This window comes from Drosophila serrata, unplaced genomic scaffold, assembly GCF_035046125.1.
Source record: "Drosophila serrata isolate PLE 108 unplaced genomic scaffold, ASM3504612v1 contig_155, whole genome shotgun sequence".
Taxonomy (NCBI): Eukaryota; Metazoa; Arthropoda; class Insecta; order Diptera; family Drosophilidae; genus Drosophila; species Drosophila serrata.
Window position 1 is genome coordinate 162,127 of NW_028257053.1, and position 25,607 is coordinate 187,733.

General features: G+C 41.2%; 1 protein-coding gene across 2 annotated transcripts; it reads left to right on the top strand.

The window, feature by feature from the left end:
* Nucleotides 1-25,385, top strand: LOC110178049 (uncharacterized). Of its 2 annotated transcripts, none has more exons than XM_086826159.1 (4): nucleotides 1-39; nucleotides 22,379-24,974; nucleotides 25,025-25,142; nucleotides 25,201-25,385. In XM_086826159.1, the coding sequence occupies exons 1-4, from the start codon at nucleotides 16-18 to the stop codon at nucleotides 25,241-25,243; spliced, it is 2,781 nt and encodes a 926-aa protein (XP_086682285.1). In that variant the 5' UTR covers nucleotides 1-15; the 3' UTR covers nucleotides 25,244-25,385. The 2 variants fall into 2 exon arrangements, with proteins under 2 accessions (XP_086682285.1, XP_086682284.1); XM_086826158.1 differs by lacking the exon at nucleotides 1-39 and adding an exon at nucleotides 50-147.
* Nucleotides 25,386-25,607: the final 222 nt, after the last annotated feature.

Here is a 25,607-nt window from a genome sequence, read left to right on the forward strand (position 1 = left end):
GACATCAATTCTCGGATGAGCAGCTCGCGTACCGTAAAGGTAACGGAAACAGCACTACACGAAGTTGTGTATCATGTCGAGAAGACATTGCAACACAAACAATACATGATGGCCGCCTTCCTAGACATCGAAGGCGAGTTCAATAACGTGAGTCCCGACTCTATCTTTGCTTTTGTTTGCGTCGTCGCGATAGCTATACGTTTTAGTTATTTATCTCCTACGCTCGCCCGCTTTCTCGCTTTCGCTGTGCCGCTGCACTTCTTATCTTATATGATATCCCACGCTTTCCCGCTCTCGCTGTGATTCTCCACTTCTTAACTTCATAGCTCTGTTGATTTTTTTCCCCCTTTCTTTTTCAAGTACAAGTACAGTGGTAAGTCTTTAAAATGTCCGGATATATTGTCTGTTTTGCCAAAGCCAGCAAAAAGGCTATTTCTGCAGGTGACCTTACAATCGGCTGCTGGCTGTGCGACAACGTCATGCACGCAAAAAGTATTGGTGCTGCAGCTCGGACGGTGGAAGATGTAAAAAAAAAACATCGGCCTGCGTGACTGCTGCGAGGCCTGTCGCGATGTAGAAATGGAAATGATATCTTTCATGCGGTAAACCAAAAACGGTTTTAACGGTTTTGACGAGTTTTCGAAAAACTCTTGATATTTTCTTGGCGCTGAACACCCAATTTAATAGCCTTACGCTATTAAATGAGTCTCCTAGGCGCAAAAAAACCGCTATTGGTGGGCAGCATGTAGACGGACCCCAACTACCTGCAGCGGGCTCTCAGCAGCAGCCTCCCTCGGCACAGCCCTCGACCACAGCATTAATTCCAAGAGTGCTGAGATCGAGCTCTAGAAGAGATTCGGTATCCGAATGTGCAGCAGGAGTGCCCGTACCGCCGGTGATTTCTGTTTTGTGTCCTAGGGGTCGCAAATGTTGACCCCTCAAAGTCCCGTGTATAACGATATATCTGACCAGGGTGTTAGGCCCGTACTACCGGCCGACAATGGCACGGCAGATAACCAATCTGCCTTGCCAAAAGCCCTTATAAAGGTTCCACTGACGAGTCTTTTTTTTTGTTTCGCGGCTCTCCCCTGATCAAACATCGGAAGATGTTCTCGCCTTTATACAAGGCAAAACCAGAGCCGACAAAATTAAGATAAAGGTGGAAAAGTTTAAATTTTCTCACGCTAGGGACATTTTATCTTTCAAAATAAATGTCCCTAACGAGCTCTTTAACACTATTTGCTCTCCCAACTTTTGGCCCGACTACGTTGTTGTTAAGGAGTTCGAAGCGAAGAAAAAGAAAAAGCGGCCTGTAGGAATAACTCTTCCCAGGTCTGATCAAACCACTGCGCCTTCAACCTACTCCCTAGGTATTTCCTATCAGAATGCAAGAGGCTTACGTAGTAAGCTTCCTAACTTGTATTCTGATAGCCTTTCGTTTGCATCTCAGGTTATTGTGCTCACAGAAACCTGGTTAAAGCCGGAGATTCTGAGCTCCGAAGTTTTTCCAGCTGTGTTCACAGTATATCGGCTATAATGTCCTATCAGACGCGGGGGTGGAGTTCTTATAGCGGTGGACTCCTCACTCACGTCAGAATTATTAACCTTCGAGGAATGCAACGATGTTGAATTCCTCTGCGTGAAGCTATCTATAAAAGGTAGCTCCAGTTTTATTACCTGTTCCTACATACCTCCATTGTCGGAACTTCCTATTTATTGGAATCACCTTTCCGCTATTCAGATGGTTTCCAGTAAACTTTTGGATAGAGACCAGTTGGTAGTCCTAGGAGATTTTAATATCCCTGGTGCTATTTGGTGCTCAAATAATTTCACCAATACTCTCCATACACCTACACAACATGACTTTATCGCTGGATTGTTCGACATTTCGCTGACTCAAGTCCACCATGTTCGAAATTCCTTACAGCGCTTGCTTGATCTTTGCTTCGTCTCTGATCCTGCGAGAGTCAGTTTAGCAAGGGTGGCGCCTCTGACGCAGCCCGAAGATCCCTATCATCAAACTTTCGATGTGACTCTTGATATTGGGTGTGACGTACAGAATATTTCTGACCGTCCAGCCAATAAAGTCCTATGTTTTCCCGTGGGCTACGAAAGAGTTGAGCCGACTTAACAATAAAAAAGCTAGACTGTATGCTACATTTGAATTCACTGGTTGTCAATCTGCCTTTCATTTTATTTATCAGATCGGTTAAACTTTACCGTGCTGAACGCGCAGTGTTATAAAAACTATTTAACTCGTTGTAGGGCCCAGTTCTCACCGGACCCAAAACAGTTTTATAATTTTGTTAATACTAAACGTAAGCCTAAAACAAATCCTTCCTCGCTTTCATTTGAAAATACTACAGCTTATAATGATCAGGCAAAAGCCGATCTATTTTCGCAGTTTTTTCAAACAACTTATTCAAACTTTTCGAATTTATACCAGACTTAATCCCACGACGACCCAAATCAAACTTTATCTGTCCTTGCCTAAACGAAAGCTCTCTCCTTTTATATCTTCAACGTGTTAAGCCCGGTGCTCAGGTATTGCGCCGACGCCCTGTGCTATCCCCTTCTGAAATTGTTTATCCTTAAAAACCTCCCACTTTCTCATTACTTGCAAGAAATCGCATATTATTCCTCTCCGCAAAAAAACGTAGAAAATTGGATGCCAGCAATTATAAAGAAATCTCTAATATGTCGGCCATCCGTAACCTATTCGAAAACATTATTACTCCTCACTTGCAGCACCTTTGTAGATCAGTTATTTCTCTATGTCTTCATGGTTTTGTTAAGCGAAGATTAACAACAACAAATCTTTTGGAGCTTTCTTCCTATCTTCCATAAAAATTTTCAGACAGATATAATCTATACTGAGTTCGGTAAAGCATTTGACTCTGTTATTCTATCCTCGTAAGAAAACTAGATTTAATGGGTTTTCCAAGTGATCTTTTTAATTGGATCTCAAGTTATCTGAATGGCAGGACGCAAATAGTTCTGTTTAAGAATAATTTATCTTATGTTCTAAGGGTTACATCTGGCGCCCTGCAAGGAAGCCATTTATTGCCATTATTAATAAATGACCTGCCCAAAGTCTTGACTAACTCCAATGTGCTTATGAACGCGGATGACGTCAAGCTTTTTTTGCAATACAAGAACGTCGCCTGTCAGTCGGATTTACAAACAGATCTCAATAATTTTCGAACTTGATGCCGTATAAACTTATTAAACTTGAACGGCTCGAAATGCAAGCTAATGACATTCTCTCGTGTCGTTCCTAAGCTTGCTTGTCCGCTTAGACCCAAAACTTGACTTTATTGATCATATTTCGTCTATGGTGAATAGAGCCGGGGTGTGCTTGGATTTATTAAACGGTGGTCGAAGGTATTTAATGACCCCTATGTCACTTAATCGTCATATTCCTCTTAAGTTCGTCTTATCTTAGAATATGCATGCTGCATTCGGAGCCCTCAGTATGTCGTCCATAGTAAACGCATCGAATCGGTTCAAAAGAATCTTTTACTTTTCGCTCTACGCCGTTTAAATTGGGTTGGAAACCAAAGATTACATTTCTATTCTAATAGACTTCTCTTAATAAATTTACCGTCCTTAGGCAATCGTAGAACGATGCTAACCTTTATTTAAAACCTTATCCATGGTAATGTGGAAAGTGCTGACTTGTTGAGTTAGCTCAATATTCACGTACCAAGTAGAAGTACTAGATCTTATATACCACTAGTGTTGCGCCACTATAGAACCTCCTTCGAACTGCATGAACCTTTTATAGTCTTATGTGCAAATTATAATGATTTGTACACACTAATCTCCAACGTAGATAGTCTTCCCAAATTAAAATCTTTAATACTAACATACTTAGTAAACATGCAAGTTAACAACCTGGCAGCACGCCGGTAGTCAATTTCCTCATATTCTGTCCTATATTTTTCATCTCGCTTACTAACACCTAACCCAAACAGGCACGTGCCTGGTGTCATACGGGCGATTTGAGTGTACTGATAGGAGTGCATGAACGTCAAAAAAAAAAATATATATATATGTACATATGTATAGTGTTTTTTTGATTATTGCGAAACCGGCTTTAAAAATCGTCTTCTCTCTTTTTAAGATATTTGAACAAAAACAATGCAAAAGTAGGTTTTAATTAATACATTTGAGGTGCTGTAGTTTAATACTTCTTTTAAAATGGATCAGTAAAGTACTGTTTTTGTTTTAGATAACCATTTTTTTAATTTAAAAAATTGTTTTAGGTTTTGTCTTTTGAATACGTATTAAGGTTTTTTCATGTATTCCGAGTAGCAAATATATATGGAAAAATGTTGATGAATAGGGGATATATTAAGCCGGAAAGGAAACGACCCAAAAAAATCAAGCCGGTAGACTACTTTCAACCACAATCAAGTCGCAGGACATGGATATATATGCCTGCAATAATCTCCAATATAATCTTTAACTATTTTAAACTTGTTTAATGCACAAAGCGTTTTTTGTGCTGCATGAAATATCAGGTTGGGAGGTGCATAAACTAATTTCAATTTATTACACAAAGGCCAAAAAACAACCGTTTCAAGCAATCTAACATCAGCAACTGGCTTTTATTAACAGCAGCAGAACTATGTAGAGAACAGAGATTTGGTAGCTTCATGTTAATGAGCTTTTGTTTACATTGTATATTCAAAGAGAAACGGTTCGGGAGATGCGAATTTAAAGAGTTTGACCGAACATCCCGGCCGCCTTGAAAGTATCATCTTTCAACAAGGTTGTGATGCAGTGTGGAGTACTGCCAGCTTATGCACTGGTCGGCAGCATACACCAGTGCTAGTTCGAATGTGGGCCACTCGGATTAGCCCATCTTGTCCGGGAATAACGGTCTCAATGCGCCCAATCTTCCATCGCTGAGGAGGAAGGTTGTCGTCGTGGATCATAACCATGGTGTTCGCCTTGATGTTTGCCGATGGTGTTGTCCATTTGGTTCGAGCCCGTAGTTCTTGTAGATAGTCGAATGACCACCGACGCCAAAACTCTTGCTTTCTTGCGGTCACGGCGTTGAACCGTTTCAGACTGGTCGCATGTGTTCCCGAGACGGCCCTTTCTGGAAAGGAGCGAAGAGACTTTTCAACCAAGAAGTGCCCTGGGGTAAGTGCACTAAAATCGTTGGGATCTGGAGATAGCGGAGATAACGGACGCGAGTTAAGAATCGCCTTAATTTCAGCGGTTATTGTGCTGAGTTCCTCGAAGGTGAATCTGGAATTTATCAACGTTCTGTAGAGCAGACTTTTCGCGCTTTTCACCGCCGCTTTCCAAAGGCCTCCAAAGTGAGCAGCTCTGGGAGGGATGAAATGGAAGGTTATGAAATCGATTGAGAAATAAGATGAAATGACCTCTTGCGTGGCTTTGTTTTCAAGAAACTCTCGTAATTCTTGAAGATGGTTGGCAGCTCCGACGAAGTTGGTTCCGTCATCGCAGTAGATGTCTGTTGGGATCGACCGCCGGGCGATCATCCGTTTGAGTGCTCCAAGAAATGCCTTGGTGGACAAATCCGAGACAACTTCTATGTGGATTGCTTTAGATGTCAAACAAATAAAGACAGCGAGGTATGACTTGGTTGGACCCTTTCCTCTGATTCGAAGATACGTGTTGAATGGTCCGCAGAAGTCGACGCCACACTTCTGAAACGGATGCTGCGGCAGGACTCGTTTTAGAGGAAGCTATCCAATGAGTTGGTTCTCTAGTTTGGGCGTGAACCGAACGCAGCCGATGCAGGAGCGCACCACTCGACGAGCTAGATCTCTGGCATTAATGATCCAGTACTCCAGACGGATGAGAGTGACTAGAGCCTTCGGACCTGCGTGACAATTCCTCAGATGCAAGTGTCGAACATAAATCCAAGCAAAGTGCGATTTGCTTGGAAGAAACAGCGGATGCCGCTCAGATTCAGGGATGTCAGCGTTCTGTAGTCGCCCTTCAACTCTAATAAGAGCATATTATGATGAGCTGTCGAGAAATGGAGTTAAATAGTTTAGCTGACTTGTAAGTGGTTTAGCCTTCTTCAGCGAGCGAAAATCTTCAAAGAAGCACTGTTGCTGTTGTAGACGATGCTGAATAGTGCGCGGCGAAGTTCTTCCGGCGTTTGCGATGGATCAACACATTTGACTCCTCTTGACAGGTCGGCGAAGCGAAAAACGTATGCGATGGTGCGAATGCAGCGAGTATATGAACTAATGTGAGTCAACTGTTGAAGAACATGATTGTTGATCACAGCACTATGTGGAATTTGACCCGTTTTCGTGGGCAAAATTAAAAATTTTGAAATTATTATTATTTTTCACTGCAGGTTTCTTATATAATGATGGTTGTGACTATAGGAAGGTATTTTAGAAAAGTGGCCGTGTTAACGCCCCCCTCCGCCCACAGAAATCGAAAAAAAAAATGGAATATTAAAAGCCATTTTAAAGTTATAGACCAATTTTGGAACACAGGATGAATTTCTTATTTTAAATGTGTCCTGTAAATTTGGTTCAGATCGGATAATAAGTGTAGAAGTTATTTAAGAATAACATTATTTTTGGTTTTATTATTCTACATATTAATTATTAACTTCATCATTGTCATCAATTTCATTATTATTATAAAAAAAATATGTATTGTCGACTTCCCTAACGTCGATATCAGTTTTAACGGTTAAGAAAACCTTATATTCTGCGGAGTTTGATTGTTCCACAATATATTTCCGGAGGAATTGAACCTCCCTTGCTTACGCCATACTACTAGCAGTTCTGCATTTCTGACCAAGAAGTTGCTTGCTAATAATTCAAATTACGCAAAAAAACCGCAAAAAACGCACAATGAGCCTATATATTTTGAATTTAGAATTGACAAACCTACAATATGTATATGGACACTTACTGATTCAATTTGAACCTTTTTTAAAACCCTTTGGAAAGTTAAACTTTCTTTCCAAAAGTGACAAATGGAAACCACTTGCTTAATGTACAAATTTTTAGATAAATAAGAACGCAACACGCAACATATTAGTATCAACACATAGTAATAACCTGAAGAATTAATATTCAGTTTGAATTTGGTTATTTAATGATTTTTTGTCAGAGATATGTCAATTTAAAACTGCACCGCAAAGTCAACCTTTAAGGCAGCCCGTGATGTTTACTTGCAACAGCTGACTTTAACAGCTGTTATTTTAACATTGAACTGTTAAGTTAACATTTTAGGTATGTAACATAGCAGTTTGATCATTTCTTAACATGGAATCATTGAAAATACGGAAATTTGAATACTCGCGAAAAATGAGTTTTGGCCACGAAAACGGGTCAAATTCCATAATGTGCTCCTACGTAGATCTGCCTTGACAGTAGCTGGATCGATATCGATGACTTGTGGTGTGGTTGGCCATTGGGACGATGGTTGGGTCAAGAACTGTGGGCCTGTGAACCACATTAATGCTGCCAGCTCGGCTGTTGTAGTTCCACGCGAAACAATATCTGCCGGGTTTCTAGCACCGGAAACAAATTTCCTCTGACCATCTACGGTCCAGTGTGACTGAGTGCTGTTTTAGCCAGTGCAGCACAATTTGCGAGTCCGTCCAAAAATATGCAGAGTATCATCTGTCCGCTAATGGGGGCCTTAGTTTTGCATACAATTGGCCTAGCAAATGTGCTCCGCACAACTCCAGTTTCGGAAGAGTTTTTTCTTAACAGGAGCTACACTCGACTTAGCAGTCAACTGATGCATTGCGATAACTCCCGTCGACGTTTCTGACCGTAGATTAAAGCAGCATCCGTAAGCTCTGATCGATGAATCACAAAATCCATAAAGTTAAAGTGATCGTATCTTGTGTTGGAGACAGTAGTGGGGAATCGTCAAAATTGAGACAGTTTCGAATGACTCTAGCCATTTGCTCCAGGCCGTGTGTATGTTTTCTGGAACGCTCTCGTCCCGTGACAGGTCAGCGAGCCAAAGTTCTTGAAGAAGTATTTTTGGGACAACAACAAGCGGGTCGAACAAGGTGGATGCAATGGACAAAATACTTCTTTTGGTGACTCACGATGACTGATTCTTTGGTATGAACTTGAAGAACAGTGTATCCATGTGCTGATTCCTCTCCACACGAATTGAGTTCCTTAGCTGCGTGATTTTCCATAAATTCAGCGAGATTTTAATGCCATTTGGTAAGCGGGAAATGACCTCGTCGAAGAATTTCTGTGACTTGATCCTTGATAATGCGAAGTGTCCCTATGTCGTTTGCACCCGTGAGTAAGTCATCAACATAAAAGGACGTCTTTATGATGGCGGCGCCGATTAGAAGTCGATTCGGTGGACATCGGCAAGATGGTTTAGGCTGCGTGTTGGAGCTCCTGCAGTGCCGTAGGTCACTGTATTTTGTTGATACGTGCGCATCGTGTCTTCTGAAAATGCTCTCCAAAGGATATACTGGTATTTGCGATCAACAATGTCGAGATTTACTTGTCTGTGCATCTTGGTCACATCTGCAGTGATGACGTAACGATAGAGTCTGAACTTTAGAAGCTGTAGGTACAACTCCTCCTGGAGTGTTGGGCCAACGCATAGCAAATCGTTAAGCGATGTTTGATTTGAAGTTCGACATGAGGCATCAAATACTACCCTGAACTTGGTAGACTAACTGCTGGGTTTAAGGACGCAGTGATGAGGGATGAATTTAGGATGACTAACTGGGAACATGTGACCCAATTTTTCATACTCTTCCATAAAGTCGCATTATTGCTAACGAAGCGAGTCGACCGCTTCCAGCTCCCATAGACCTTTGAGATAGACATCAATTGACTTCGCGTTTAAAGCTATGCAAGTGGAAACTTCTATTGATCCGCTTTGTTGAAGTCGTCCAGTCACTACCCAGCCAAATAGAGTTTTCTGCAGCAGCGGGCCTCGAGGTCCCAGCCTTATTGTCCAATTGACAAGGCGTCGAAGAAGGCTTCGGTTGCCAGAAGCATGTCGACGTGACGAGCTTGGTAGAATTTTTCATCAGGGAGAGGCGTGTTTTCCGGCAACTTCCAAGACGAAACGTCAATGGCGAGATCAGGCTGACATGAAATCCGTGGCGTAATACAAAGATCTGCGAGAGTACGAAAGATGACATGAGAGATTTAATAGATGCGGTTGTGCAATATTTAATATCTGTTTGCGAATGGCCGATGCTTCGAATTTGCACTGTATGTCTTTCCCTTGTGGCAGGTGCGACAGCGATTTTTTGATGGGCAGTTTGAGAGTTGGTGACCACTACACAGGCCATTCAGGCAGAGACGATGTAATTTAGCGACGTCAAATCGCGCAATTGGACGGATGTCCTTAAATTTGTCACAGCTAAGCAATTTGTGCGAGGTTGCCAGGCAGTGTACACATGGTGCGTTGGTTAGCGAAAACGACGAGTTGTAAGATCTAACTGGGGGACGAGTCGATCTTGACCGCTCGGATCCATGGGGTTGCCCAGAAGACAAGAGAAACTGGCACTGGCGTTCAAGCAGCTGGGTACACAGACTCCAGGATGGTAGAGTGAGATAGTCCAGGGATTCGTTCCATTTTGTTTTGGTCTGTTGGTCGCACTTATCCATGACCACGTAAATGAGCGTTGCCTCAGAAATTTGGACACCCGAGCCTGACGATGAGAGGGAACTATATAACGAGGATGCGTTGTCAATTAAGCTGCGGAGCTGTTGGGCATTTCCTGAGCCAGTTGGCTGCAGTTTAAAAATGGAAGCGATCGTTTCGACGAAGATTAGCGCAGGCTTTTCATACCGATCCTTCAACTTTTCCAAAGCCTTTGCATAATTTTCTCCAGTGACCGGGAAGGCTACGACAGCTTCCAATGCAGGTCCTGTTAAACAATTGCGAAGATGGTTAAATTTGTCTATATTCGAGATTTGCTCACGGTTCACCAGTTGCAGGAACGACGAGATGAAGTTCTTATAGTCCGTATGATTTCCGTCGAAGCTAGGCAGTGCCAACCTTGGCAGTCGAGACGGCGCGCTGTAGCTTGGTGCCGCGAGATGGTCGAGCACTGTGCTGTGCAGTTCTTCTCCAAGAAGTTGCTGAATTGACAATTTTGTGGTTATGTAACTGTCCTCCAGGTCGGCACGACCATTATCTGAGGGCTCCAAAGTTTCAATTTCTGATTGCACAGAGGGGGCTTGCTTAAAGTAGGACTCCAAGATTCCCAAACGGCACTGAAGTTCGGCTGGCGATTTCCTCTCTTCTTCTTGCTTGGTAACGACCATTCCCCTTATGCGTGTAATATTTCATTTAATGTTCGAGCGCTGCCGTTTAAGTGTTTCCAACGTAGTTGTTGCCATTGCTGCGACATGAGTGCAAGTGCCGAAAAGCTTGAGTTAAAGCACAGCAACAAGACCTAGCAAGAGCGAAGCAGTGACGAAAAGTGGCGAACCTACAATTCCGTGGCGTGACTCCAAAGATAGCGAAGATAACTCGAAAACTGTACCAGCGGCTGCAGTTTGAGAATCAAACAAAAACCACACTTCGTTGGGCGGAATAACAGAGCGAAGGAAACTGAGCGATCGACGACGATCTTCAAGACCGGGCTACACGCACACACATCAACAACGAGAAATGCGAAGAAGACAAGCGAACAGTTCCGTTGTGTGAGCGGGTCGTTGGCGTTAGAAATTTGCGATTAGTTGACTTTATTTTTATATATATCATAAACTTGCGATGGTGCACTGGTGGGGTATCAGTGTTCACCATGAATGCGATTATTTCGATGTTGAGCTGTGATGAGAGGGTCAAGCCAATGATTTGCAGGTGATAAGTCGACAATTGTTTATTAGTCAATAAATTGTTAATAATTTGCATAATATATAATAATATACACTGCCCCACGTTGGTCGCCAAAATGTTTAATGCACAAAGCGTTTTTTGTGCTGCATGAGATATAAGGTTGGGAGTTAAATAAACTAATTTCAATTTATTACACAAAGACCAAAAGACAACCGTTTCAAGCAATCTAACATCAGCAACTGGCTTTTATTAACAGCAGCAGAACTAAAGAACAGAGATTTTGTAGCGTGTAACCTTGTAATTGTCGGGGTTTTCGAGGATCAGAGCTGCTGGCGCACGCTTTATATTCCGGCTCTAGCTCGTCGGCTTTGGGGGTGGAGGTCTTGCTCACCCAGATCTCCATTACTATTAAAAAGACTAGAAATTGAGCGTGCTGCGACAAAAATAAAAGCTAGAACTAAACCGGAAGAAATGATAAACAAAATTCACACCATAAAAAGAAGACAGAAGAAAAGCGGAAGTAGAGAAAACTGAAAAGAACACAGAGAGAAAATTCAATCATTGCGGAGACATTTGGAAAAGTATTTCAGAGCAAATTTAGCACAACAAAATCGGGAAAAACCAAGAAGGCAAAATAGGCCTTAGAGGGTTAAAACCCATTTAATGAACGTCCGGCACTAGCACAGATCCTCACTAATGGAGGTTAAAATTTTCACCAGCCAATTTGGCGGCTAACCCGCATGGTTGGGGTCACTAGGGGTTATTGCCCTGGTTACATAACCTAGGTTTCCCGCAAAACAAAAAAAATCGCCTCTCTGGGCGGCGCCACTGGCCAGCAAATCAGTTGCGCATCCGCGCTGTTGGTCAGCCGTTGCTCAGCGCTGCTCCTTAGGTGTTGGTTCAACTCCCCTTCACTTCATGCCCCCTTGCTTAGGGGTGCCCCTTCTTTGGCGTTTTAAATTTCTTGCTGCAGGGCGCAATCTGTAATTTTTAAATTCACACAGTCAGCACTGGATAAAACGAACATTACATTAAAATGCTTACCCGCTGGCCGAGCACTGACATAAAGTCGTCTCAATTCGGAGAAAGGCCTTTTCGCCTTTTGGCACTGGCCGTGAATTTCAACTGCCTTGCTGCCTCCAGTTTTAACACCTTCCTGCCCTGGACAACAAAAAAGGTTATTTACTGTGCCTACACTTTGGCATTCCTATACTCACTTCAGTATGAGCTTTTAGCTGCCACTTTAACACTTGGTTTCCGATACTCGCGAGTCACTGACACTGTCTAATTATTAACAATTATGAGCACTAAACACGTCTATGCTCTACCAGGTCTTGATTTAAAAAGACCCCCCCCCCAACGGAAAGTCTGCTTGAGCTCCGCAACAGATAACCAAAAATTTCCTTATTGGAAAATACGCTCTTCTTCTTCTTCAGAGCAAATGTGAGTTCGCTGTTAAATTTGCCAAAACGCGTTTTGGTTAAATGCAGCTCTACACATTACGGCACGTACCGGCAAGCTTGCTTAAAGCTTAGTTACGTAGCCGCATAATCACCTTTACGTTATCGCCAACACTGGCAAAGCTAGGCTTAGGCTTCACATAAAGTGTAGAATCCTTCTAGGCTGATTTTTCCTTGGCAGGGTCTTCAGTCGCCACTACAAAAGCCCCCCGGTAACATCTGGCTAGGGTATACACTCCAATGGTACCCTAGACGGATGCCGACTGAAGACACATCATTGGCGTATATCTTTCGCATGATGAGTTCCTATCAGTCTTCCTTGTAAATTTTCAAGCTCGTAGTAGGAGTTTCCTAGCCTTCTACGAACTCTGGCTTTCACAAAAGAAGGTCCAAATTTAGCATTATATCCGATCTGGAAACGGCTTTCTTTAAAATTTCTTCTAAACACTTCTTGTCCCACAGCATAAGACACGACTCGAGATCGAAGATTGTACTTTTTTCGGAGTGTTTCTCCAGATTTCGCTTGCATGCTTTTTCCCGCACCATATCAAACGAATCTTGACGATTAAACCTCAAAGATCGATCGTCCAATAGATTGAACTTCCTCAACAAAGAGTATGTGGAACCGGAATTGATCATGTGTTGCCCAAAAACCATGTAGTAAGGGAAAGTACCTAGACTTGAGTGTACGGACGATCTCAGTCCGCAACTAATCCTGTTTAAATATTCGTCCCAGTCCTTTTGGTCAGGCCGCAAATAAGCTCTGATTGTAGCAATAACAGACCTGTACGCGCTCGGAAGCGTTAGCCTGAGGCGAGTGCACAGCAGTCAGCGTATGCGTAATACTGTAATGTTGCATTAACTTTTGAAATCCGATACTATAGTTTCAGGTGTGCCAAAAGACTTCTTTACAGGCTTTAGGCAAACATATTTCGAAAAGTGATCGAGAACGATAAAAATTCCTACATTTCCACTTCTGGATCTAGGATAAGGTCCAAGAAAATCTATAAACAGCCGTTGGAAAAACCGTTGACTCTCTGGTGCTTTCCCTAACGGTGGTCGCAAAACGTAATTGGGTGCTTTAGTCGTTTTGCACACTTCACAAGCATTGATGTGGGCTTTGACGTCTGCTACGAGTCCTGGCCAAAAATAATACCGCCTAACCCTTTCAATGTTTTGTGAATTCCGCCATGAGCAGACAACGAGCTATCATGGGCTCGAGATAGTATTTCCGTCACCAATTCCTTGGGTATCCAAAGCTTCCAGGCATATTCATCATGAACTTGTTCTCCTGTCAAATGCTCTGCCTTTCGATAAACATATTCGCTATCGGTCCTGAGATCGGGAAAATTTGCCTGATTTCCACTCACTTTTTCGACTAACTCGATATATTCCGGTGGTTTAAAATGGTTGGAATTTAGATCCACAAGGAATCCTTCTCGCATGTCTATTGCCGCTATCAAGTCTTCGTTCACCCGAGACAAAGAATCGGGAACTACATTAAGCGAACCTTTGCGATGCTCAATTTCAAAATATATCTTTGTAACGCCAACGCCCATCGAATCAGACGTGAATTTAGGTCGTGGTTAGACATCAGCCATTTCAATTAAGCATGATCTGTTATAATTTTGAATCTGTGTCCTTCCACATACGCCCTAAAGATCTTAAGAGCCACGATCGCCGCGTGGCATTCTTGCTCCGTGACTGTGTAGTTCCGTTGCGCCTTGTTCAACTTCTTTGAAATGAAGGCAATATGTCGCTCATCTCCCTCTTCGGAAACCTGCACTAACACAGCTCCAACTCCGGTTTTGCTAGCATCGCAATGTATAGCGAAACGTTTAACAAAGTCGGGGCTACATAAAACTGGAGCTTCGCTAAGACATTGTTTCAGTTCTTCAAAAGATTTGATCGCTGCTTTAGTCAAACTGAATCTCCTTTTTGTAGTCATCAGATCTGTTAAAGGAGCAGCAAGAGACGCAAAATTTGGGACGAACTTGCGATACCATCCGCACAGACCCATAAAGCTACGCAAGCTGCGCAAAGTTTAAGGCAATGGAAAATTTCGAATTGCGGCAACCTTATCAGGGTCGGTCCGAATCCCACCATCGCCGATTATATGGCCCAAATAACGCACCCTACGCATTCAGAAGTGACTTTTGCCAATATTGATCGTCCAACCTGCACGCCTTAAGTGCAATGCAACTTCTCTCAGCACTTCTAAGTACCTCTCAAAGCTAGATGGCTGGCACTATCTTGTCCATCAAAGATAGCCCGAATGGCATAACTTTGAACTGGTAGAGTGGTCTACCAGGGACAGTGAACGCTGTCTTGTGACGAGAAGCAATGTCTAAAGGTACTTGCCAATAAGCGTCTTTTAGGTCAAGGCTTGTTATGAATTCTGCCTTCGGCAAGCGACTCAAGATACCACTGATTTGAGGTAAGGGATATGCATCCTTGGTCTTACCGAGTCCTTCTAGACTAAATGATAGAAAACAATTCACAACATTCGCCAACTTGGCTTTATTTATATCGGACAGTTGATGCTGGTCAACTTTGTCCTTGCAGTCAGTCTCCGTTGCGTCTAATTCGGAAATAAACAAATTCCTGGGAAGAAGATCGTAAAGTTTCCAAAAATCTATCCCAAGAAACAAATCCTGCTTCAGTGAGGGCACCATGTAAATTTGCAACAGCTTCTTTACGTCGGCGTACTTAACATCCGCCTTGAAATACCCTAGTATCTGCTGTGATCGGCCATCAGCCGTAGTAGCATTGCTCTTAATTGCTTTGTAATCCCATTTGGTCATCACCTCACGAGCTAAGTTACCTCCAACACAACTTATTGATGCGCCGGAGTCTAACAGGCCATAAACTACTCGACCTAACATATTAATTGGCAAAAAGGGTCGAGGATCTTTTGGTCCTGTCGGTAGAGAGCTTGTGTACTCGATGCCAATTCTACATTGTTTAACATTTTGCCAGAATGATTTAATGCGAGTAGAATTGCGAGACCTGTGTTGTTGTACATCCTGTAATTTAAAGTTATCTTCCGGTAAAATTATTAGGGAGTTGTGCAACCTCAGCTGCATCTTCTATTCTTCGGTCATCGTGGCTTGGTTCCGTGAGGCACTCGAAGTCTTCTGTCTGAATTGCGACTTCGAAATGCCGGCTTTGGAGTTTTTTGAACACTTACTGCAACTTGGCTTGTAAGTATTTGCAGCTCCACAACCGTAGCAAAATACTCTTCTCTCTGAAACGCAGTCTTGATATCGGTGGCCTTCTTTGCGGCAATTCCAGCACAACAAAGAAAACGCTTCGACGTCACCATCAGTTTCAGGTTCGGAATCTATCTGAGCCTCATATTCCTGACCAAACTCTGACACTTCCCTTCTAAACGGAGTGCTTCGCGCGTAGCCACTGGACCGTTTAACATCGGCTAAAAAGGCTTCGCGCCTGCGACAAATCTCTCTTAATTCCGAAACCGTATTGATCTCAAGATTTAAAATCTCGTGTCTAATCTCTGGCTGCAAATTGTTCCTAAGGACACGAATTACTTTACTTGATGGCCAAGGATGTTTCAGCTGATCGACTAATGCGGGTATTGAGTCGTAAAAACAATCGAACTATTCGTTCGGCTTTTGTTTAGTATTTAGGACTAATTCCTCGATATCACCATCGTCTCTGCTTAGCCGATACTGTAAGCGCAAAGCTGAACAGAAGCTGTCCCAATGAATCTCGCCGTGCGCTTTGTGATATCGCCAGTAAAATTCATTTGCTTTTCCTTCAAAAAGGACACTGGCATGTTTACAAAGCAAAGAAAAATTATTGCCTAGAGTCTCCCGAGTTAACGTATCGACTCTATATATAAAATTATCCACAGATACTCCTGTGCCCGAAAATTTTATTTTCCATCCGTTGAGAATATGCACCACTTTATCTGGTCATTTTACTAAATCGGACGTATTACTTCTTTGAGAAGCGGGAGAACCAGGAGCCAAGAGGACTTGTCTTGATTCGCTTCTGGATTCATTTCTAGATCCGCCCCTATCGTCCTCGTTTCTCAGCGAATGTTCACTCTGAGAACTGTTTATTCTGCGACTTGAACTTGCTAACGCCCTGGTGATACAATCTGCCACTGAATTTTGAATTAAATCGGTCATCTTCTCCGACAGCGTAGCCAGCAACCTTCGCTCCATAGCCAGTAGATAAAACGCTTGAGTTACTAACACCAGTTGTGTTGGTTTGTGAACTTTGACCTGAGGTTGAAACTGTATTATCCAATGCTTGCTGAGCAACTGTATCTAACGACTGCCGTTTCTTCGAGCCACTTCGGGTTTGCCTATCAGATCCATCTATAGACTTTGAGATAGCTGGTCTACAAGATACTTTGCACACCGGACATTGTGCGCTATCCTTCCAATGAGCTTCTATGCATCGCTTGTGAAACTCGTGTTGGCATGAGGTTACAAAGACCTCGGCAGTGTTTATTTCTGCCTTACATATCGGACAATTATAGCTTGGGCTTGATTCAGCCCCCCTTTCTGGAGAGCGGTTTAACCCCATCGTTTCCAAGAAAATCTCAAAAGAAAAAAAAAATAAGAATTGAATTCGAAAAATTAGATCTCGTTCCGATAGCAGTTAACTTGCTGCAATCGAATTCTCAGAACCCTTTGCTTCTTTGCGATAAATATAGCCAAAATTTTTAAATAAATTAAGCCAAAAAATATAGAAAATTGAGATAAAATAACGCGATCTAATCAAAAATAAAGTAATCAAATTGTATTTACCGAACTCTAGATGTCACACGTATCGAAGGGTCATTAAAGATTAATTTTCTCAGAAGTTGAAAGATTGGAAAAATAAAAGATTTTTAATTAGGTTTAGAACCTATTCAAAACAAGGCAAGCGATATTTATTTATTTCGAATTCGGACAGCGAAGAGTTCGAAAACATGTTCGCATGTATTCCAGAATACGATCTAAAAAAATAAAGCTTCAAGAAAAAAATTAGAATGAAAGCTAAAGAAAGCTGTAAAATACTGGAAATGGCACGACTCGAAAGAAATGCCAGTATTTTCCATAGAGTTGAGTTTAAAGTCGGGACTAGTTTCATGACTTAGTGCTATAAAAATGGGACAGAAAATGAGCTCTTTGTATTGCCTTCTCTGTTTTCCTCAATTTTTAACAGGCACCTTGTCACTTCCTCTCAATGTAGGAAAATCTTTTGTTTCCAGTTGGAGATACTGATATTTATCACAACTGTTTTCCAAGGCTAATTAAAGACAAAACAAAACAAGAAAGGAAGCTAACTTTGGCACGCCGAAGTTTATATTCCCTTGCAGATAGAACTTCCATGAATAGGAATCCATACAATATAAATTATATATATTTATGTTAAACAACAATGAAGTAATACCTGCTTTCATTTCATTCACCTATACATATTATATTTGCAGTTTTACATTCACAGATTTGCATTTTTCCTCTACATCAAACGATCGTTTGTATGGCACCTATGTGATATAGTCGTCCGTTTTTTATGAAATTTAACACAAAAATTTAAGACTAATATAAAATGGCTATACCTCAAGTTTGATGAAAATCAGCTAAAAACTGAAAAAGTTATAAATTTAATTGTATTAATTTCTCGATCGTTCCTATGGGGGCTATATGATATAGTAGTCCGATTTTCATAAAATTTTATGCAAAATTGTAGAGTATAATAAAATGGCTATATCTCAAATTTGATCCAATTCTATTGAAAACGGAAAAAGTTAAAATTTTTTTTGTAAAAATTTTCCGATCATTCCTATGGCAGCTATATGATATAGTCGTCCGAGTGAGAGTATATAGAAGGCTAACTACAAAGTTTCAAAGTTTTAGCTTCAAAACTGAGAGACTAGTTTGCGTAGAAACGGACAGACGGACAGAAGGACAGACGGACAGACGGACATGGCTAGATCGACTCGGCTGTTGATCCTGATCAAGAATATATATACTTTATATAGTCGGAGGTGCCTCCTTCACTGCGTTGCAAACTTCTGATTGAAATTATAATACACCGCAAGGGTATTAAAATTTAACACCAGTTTGAAGAAGTTGACAGCTAGTTCAAATTAACAAAAATAGAAATTTATTTACCCTTGAGTCTTAATAAAAAAAAATATTTTTATTAAAACAAACAAACAAACTTTAAAATTCTGGACAGTTACAAATACTAATATTCAAAAAGCTGTTATCCAAGAATTAATAAAAAGAAATTGTTGCAAATTAGGGTATACAATACAAGAGAGAGTTAAAGTAGAATGTGTTGAATTTGTTTATCAGCGAGTCTTAATAAAAAATCATTTTTACTAAGGCTCCACACGTTGGGCGCCACTTTTCTTATTAATAATAATGAATTATAACTGTAGCGTGTAACCTTGTAATTGTCGGGGTTTTCGAGGATCTGAGCTACTGGCGCACGCTTTATATTCCGGCTCTAGCTCGTCGGCTTTGGGGGTGGAGGTCTTGCTCACCCAGATCTCCATTACTATTAAAAAGACTAGAAATTGAGCGTGCTGCGACAAAAATAAAAGCTAGAACTAAACCGGAAGAAATGATAAACAAAATTCACACCATAAAAAGAAGACAGAAGAAAAGCGGAAGTAGAGAAAACTGAAAAGAACACAGAGAGAAAATTCAATCATTGCGGAGACATTTGGAAAAGTATTTCAGAGCAAATTTAGCACAACAAAATCGGGAAAAACCAAGAAGGCAAAATAGGCCTTAGAGGGTTAAAACCCATTTAATGAACGTCCGGCACTAGCACAGATCCTCACTAATGGAGGTTAAAATTTTCACCAGCCAATTTGGCGGCTAACCCGCATGGTTGGGGTCACTAGGGGTCACTAGGGGTTATTGCCCTGGTTACATAACCTAGGTTTCCCGCAAAACAAAAAAAATCGCCTCTCTGGGCGGCGCCACTGGCCAGCAAATCAGTTGCGCATCCGCGCTGTTGGTCAGCCGTTGCTCAGCGCTGCTCCTTAGGTGTTGGTTCAACTCCCCTTCACTTCATGCCCCCTTGCTTAGGGGTGCCCCTTCTTTGGCGTTTTAAATTTCTTGCTGCAGGGCGCAATCTGTAATTTTTAAGTTCACACAGTCAGCACTGGATAAAACGAACATTACATTAAAATGTTTACCCGCTGGCCGAGCACTGACATAAAGTCGTCTCAATTCGGAGAAAGGCCTTTTCGCCTTTTGGCACTGGCCGTGAATTTCAACTGCCTTGCTGCCTCCATTTTTAACACCTTCCTGCCCTGGACAACAAAAAAGGTTATTTACTGTGCCTACACTTTGGCATTCCTATACTCACTTCAGTATGAGCTTTTAGCTGCCACTTTAACACTTGGTTTCCGATACTCGCGAGTCACTGACACTGTCTAATTATTAACAATTATGAGCACTAAACACGTCTATGCTCTACCAGGTCTTGATTTAAAAAGACCCCCCCCCCAACGGAAAGTCTGCTTGAGCTCCGCAACAGATAACCAAAAATTTCCTTATTGGAAAATACGCTCTTCTTCTTCTTCAGAGCAAATGTGAGTTCGCTGTTAAATTTGCCAAAACGCGTTTTGGTTAAATGCAGCTCTACACATTACGGCACGTGCCGGTAAGCGACCACCTTTACGTTATCGCCAACACTGGTAAAGCTAGGCTTAGGCTTCACATAAAGTGTAGAATCCTTCTAGGCTGATTTTTCCTTGGCAGGGTCTTCAGTCGCCACTACAATTTGGTAGCTTCATGTTAATGAGCTTTTGTTTACATTGTATATTCAAAGAGAAACGGTTCGGGAGATGCGAATTTAAAGAGCTTGACCGAAGAAAACTACTGGACCTTTCATTTATTAACCCAAAACCGTTAATATATGGGAACAGCCTTGTAAAGCTGTCGATTTTTTCATTAATTCAGTCGTTTAAAAAATCCATTAGATATTTAGGAGACCAATAAAATTAAAAAAAATTTTAAATCAATTTGAAGTGCAATTACAGAATGTTCCGATCGTATAGATCGTTTTGAAATCGTGAAAATAAAAAACCCTTATTGAATTTACAGCACAACAAGTTTTCCTAAAAAAAGTAATTTTATCACATTTATGGTTAAATATGTAGCTAGAAAACATGACGTATTGAAAACTTTCTAGTTCAGAGGATAAAATAACCTCCGGGAAACTATATATATTTATACCCTTGCAGGGTATTATAATTTCAGTCAGGCACCTCCGACCATATAAAGTATATATATTCTTGATCAGGATCAACAGCCGAGTCGATCTAGCCATGTCCGTCTGTCCGTCTGTCCGTTTCTACGCAAAGCTGTCTGAATGAAACTTTGAAGTTAGTCTTCTATAAACTCTCACTCCTATATATGTCAGAACTGGCCGGGTCGGACGACTATATCATATAGCTGCCATAGAAATGAGCGGACAATTTTTACAAAAATAATTTAACGTTTTCAGTTTTCTACAGAATTTAATCAAATTTGAGACATACACATTTTATATTACTTTACAATTTTGTGTAAAATTTTATGAAAATCGGACTACTATCCCATAGGGACAATAGAGAAATTAATACAATTAAAAATTATAACTTTTTTAGTTTTCAACAGACTTTCATTAAATTTAAGATATAGTCATTTCATATTATTCTACAAATTTGTGTAAGCTTTTATGAAAATCGAACTACTATATCATATAAAGTAGGAAAGATCGAAAAATTAATACAATTAAAATACAAAAAAAAAATTAGATATAGAAAAAAAATGCAAAACTTTGAATGTAAAACTGTAAATATGTATAGGTTAGAAATTAAAGCTGGCATTACTTAATTAATTTTAACACAAATATGTATAATTTATATTGTATCAATTCCTTGCCATCGAAGTTCTATCTGAAAGGGTACTTAAACTTTGATGTGCCGAAGTTAGCTGTCTTTCTTGTTTACATTATTTTGAAGCGACGTAGCCAAAGCTTTGACTACTTATGTACGTTGCCGTCATACTTTGCGTTCAATATAAGGACGTCGTTTGCCTGTTGGACTTTAAATCAGTTTTGAATTAATTCCAAACAGGGTGCCGCGTAATCTTATTAAGCTTAAACGGCTTGAAAACCAAGTTGATGACATTTTCTCGAGACTTTGGAAAGTATTCCTTTGGTTGATGATTCGGGAGACCGCTTGGAACTTAAACTTGACTTTTTTCCATTGTTAAAATAAGCAGGGGTGCGCTTGGGTTTAAATGATGAACGAAGTATTTCAATGACCCTTATATTATTACATTTTTATTTCTTATTTAGTTCGTCAAATCTTAGATAATGGATATTGCGTTTGGAACCCTCAGCGCGGTGGATTTAGATCAAAGATTACTGACATATTCTAATAGACTTAAAATTTACTTTTTACCATAGCCATCCGTAGATTTTTGCAAGCAATTACTTTTATTTAAAACCTTAGCCGCGACGTGAAAAGTTCTGACTTGTTGGGTCAGTTCATTTTTTACGTAACAAGATCCTATATACCCTTAGTGTTACGCCATTTTTTGCATAGCATGTACCTTTTAGAGTCTTATGAGCAAATTATAATGATTTTTACACATTAAACTGTAACGTAGGTAGTTGTCCTAAACTAAGAAATTTTACCCAAACCCACTCATTACACATTCAAGCAAACAATCTGGCAACGCGCCGGTGGTTTATGTCCTTGTATTCTTTTTCATATTTTCTATGGTGCATTCATACTACTACTAGGTACGTGATTTGTTTCCCAAGGGACAATATATGCTACTGACCGTAGTAGATCAAGGTTTATATATTTAAAAAAGGACACACACAAACACACTCTTTCAATTTATATTTAAAGCACTTTTACATCTGAACATTTTATTTCATAGTACAAAAAAAAGCAAAAATAGCTTTCGTTAAAATTTGTAAATTGTGGCGTCCCACGCTTAGAGCATTAGAAAATTTAATAGTAATAAAATATAAATTTACCAAATAGCCAACAAGTCATCAGTTCCTAACGAAAACAATCGTATTACTTTTAAAAACTGTTAAAATTATTATGTATTTCGCGTTTATTACAGAATGTTATATGTGAGCTAAAGCAAAGATATGGCGGTCAACGTAGCGAATGTGCTAGCATCAATCCTTATTCAGCCCCGGAGCGTTCTGCAGCGTGCCCATCAGATGTGGGAGATGACTTGGCATTTTACACTGGGGCGACTCTCGACCACATAATGAACGAGCTGTGCAAGCAGGCAGACTGTTTTAGCGATATTAATCGCAAAAAAAGTTTGGATGACCCATCTATCAATTCATTGGAGGACTGCATGACAGAATTGGGTCGCCTTAGGCAGTTACTTAAAGAGAAAGATCGTCAACTAGATAATCTTATTGTGGAAAACGAGTGCCTGTGCGATGCTGTTGAAAGAAAAGCAAGTGAAGCTTTAGAAACTGAAAACAACTGCAATATTCAAATAATTGGCATGAGAGATTTATTAAAGCAAAAGGACCAACAATTGGAAGACCTTATTGATGAGAATGACTGCCTATGCGATGCAGCTGAACTTGGAAAAAAGAAACTTGATGACTTGGAATACCAAGTACAGAAATTAGACGAGGGCACTAGGTATATGGAGCAAGGTATTGCGGAAAGCATTGAACTGATTCAAGATATTGGAAGCATAGCACAAGAAAACGACAGGCTAAAGGGACAAGTTGGTACCCTCAGAGATAGTGAGGCCCAGCAACTCCATAACCAAGTTCAGGAGCTAAACGATGGTAATAGGTACTTGGAGAATGGTATTGCAGAAAGCATCGGAATTGTTCGAGATATCGGAGATGTAGCGCAAGAAAACGAGAGACTAAAGGCGCAGGTTGGCAATCTTAAAGATAGTGAAACCGGGAAACTTTTTGACGATCTTTCGAAGCAACTCCAAGATTGCAGGGAGAAGTCGCAATATTTGCAGGAAAAAAATAAAGCATTGGGAGATGCTTTGCAGTCATTGGGCGTAAATCCAAATGATATTGAAAGGAAAATAACACAAATTCCTTTAACTGGATCTTCTCCAAGTGGTCAGGCTGGAGCGGAAATAGGCGGAACACAAGGAGCTCCAACCAAAACCGGAACGGAACAAAAAGCACCTGGAGCAGAAATGCCAGAGACCCAAGGAGCTGGAAAAAAACCTCTTGTTGAAGGCACCAGCAAACGAGTCGACGAAGCACAAAAAGTCTCCGAAGGAGCGTCAGGAAAACCCGCTGATGCTGCAATAAGACCAACTACTAAGGGAAAAACAGCTGAAGAAACATCAGCTGGAGAAGCAGGCGCTGGAGGGTCAGCCGCAAGGGGACCAGCCACTAGCGGACCAAGCGATGGAGGAGCAAACGCTCAAGGAACAGCCACTGCAGGACCAGCTGCTGGAAAACCAGTTGCTGGAGGACAAGCCGCTGGAGGAACAACCTCTGGACAATCAGCTGCTGGAGGACCAGCTGCTGTAGGACCAGCCGCTGGAGGGACCGCCGCAGGAGGACCAGGCTCTGAAAAGCCACCTGCTAAAGGATCAAACAATGAAGGAAAAGCAGGTGCCGGACCAGCCACAGGAGGACCAGGCACTGGAGGATCAGGTCCAGAAGCTGAAGCTGCCGCAGGACCAGCCACTAGATCTGCTGCCGCGCCAGCTACTGGAGGCGCTGCTGGAGGACCAGTCGCTAAAGGCGCAGCTGGACCACCTGGAGGCGCGGCCGGACCAACCGCCAGAGCGCCCCCAGGACCTGCGGCGGGAAATACCACTGGTACTGTTTCTGAAGGACCAACTGAAACAGTTAGTAAAAGGGGTCCTGGCGCAGTTCAGGGTTTGCAGCCTAGTAAAGGACAAGGGGCTTTGGAAGCCGAACCTCCAAACAGCTTGAGACCTAAATCTGGACCAACATCAAAATCAAAGGAGGGGCCTGCAGGTGGACTACCTTCCGGAGCTGCAGGAAAACGAGTTCCCAATTTATCAGCAATTCAAGAGCAAAAAGGTCAAATTCGAGCATCTCAAGTAGGACTAGGAACAGAAAAAGAATATGTTAAAAGGGATTCTAACAAGGCCTTGAAGTCTGAAAGAAGACGATCCAAGAGTAAGGGGGAAACTAGTGGAACCACAGCTTTCAGCACTCGCAGTAGCCGTGAAAGTAAAAGGGTCAACAGATATGGAGACCATAGAAATAAAGGGATGCGGGCCTCGTCACGATGCAGGGACGACGGACAATTCGACGACTTTGTAAGACATACTGTACAATCTTTATCATCCGGCGATGTCGATGGGTGTGGATTGGAAAGAGAGTTGCGCAAGATCCTTGATATGTTCGTCGACGAGTGTGGATTCTGCTTCTGCAAGTGCAATATTCCAAAAAGCCGATTTTATGCTATTTGTCATAAGCTATACCATCACGGCTTACATACTTTAGAATTTAAAGAATTGGTTTATATGCATAAGCGTATATATGCAGCTGCCGAAAATATCCTTCCCGGTTGTTTATTTAATATGATAGTGAAAGAAATGACTGGAGTCACCTGCGCTCCGACTTTATTAGCTTCCTATAATCCATGTCCGTCGTCTGCGACAAAAGCTCTTAAGTGCTGCAGCTGTAAAAACAATATGTGCTGTGACTCTAGTGAAGAAAAGCTAATGCGGAAGGGTAAGTTTCTATTTTCAATCAGTCTTTTATTTTTTATTATTATTTTTCAGTGATGCGTTTGGAAAGTGACATTGAGAATGCTAAGATGTGTCTTCAAAATTTAAAGAGCATCCCATCAAAACTCTCTATTCCACGATGTCGTTTAAATGTCAGTGATTCATCTGTTAAGTACGTAATATTTTAGTACATATTTAATGTGCACCAAATTTATATGTTTTCCATCCAGTGATTTAAAAATGGAACCGGTAATGACACTTTCATTCAGCTAAGATACATTTTTTATGATGTTTAATGAGGAGTCCAAGTAACTAAGTGTATTACATTAAATGTGCATTTATATTTGTTTATTATCTATATTTTTAAGGTGATGGTTAGCATATAATTTACTTATAATAAATGAAATGGATTGGATAATATATGTTTTAATTTTAAAGGTAAGATGCTATATTTTTTGTGAGCAAGTCTAGTTAAGGTCTCCCCATAAGTAAGGCGTGTAAAACGACCCGTGACCTCTGACTGTAAGGCTGAGAGGTTAACCCAGCTGTGTTCGAAAGGTGCCTTCTCAGGGTCAGGCAATCCTGTGTTGGAAGTTTTCTTGCCATGGCTTTGGGACGAAGCCACAGTTGGCAATCT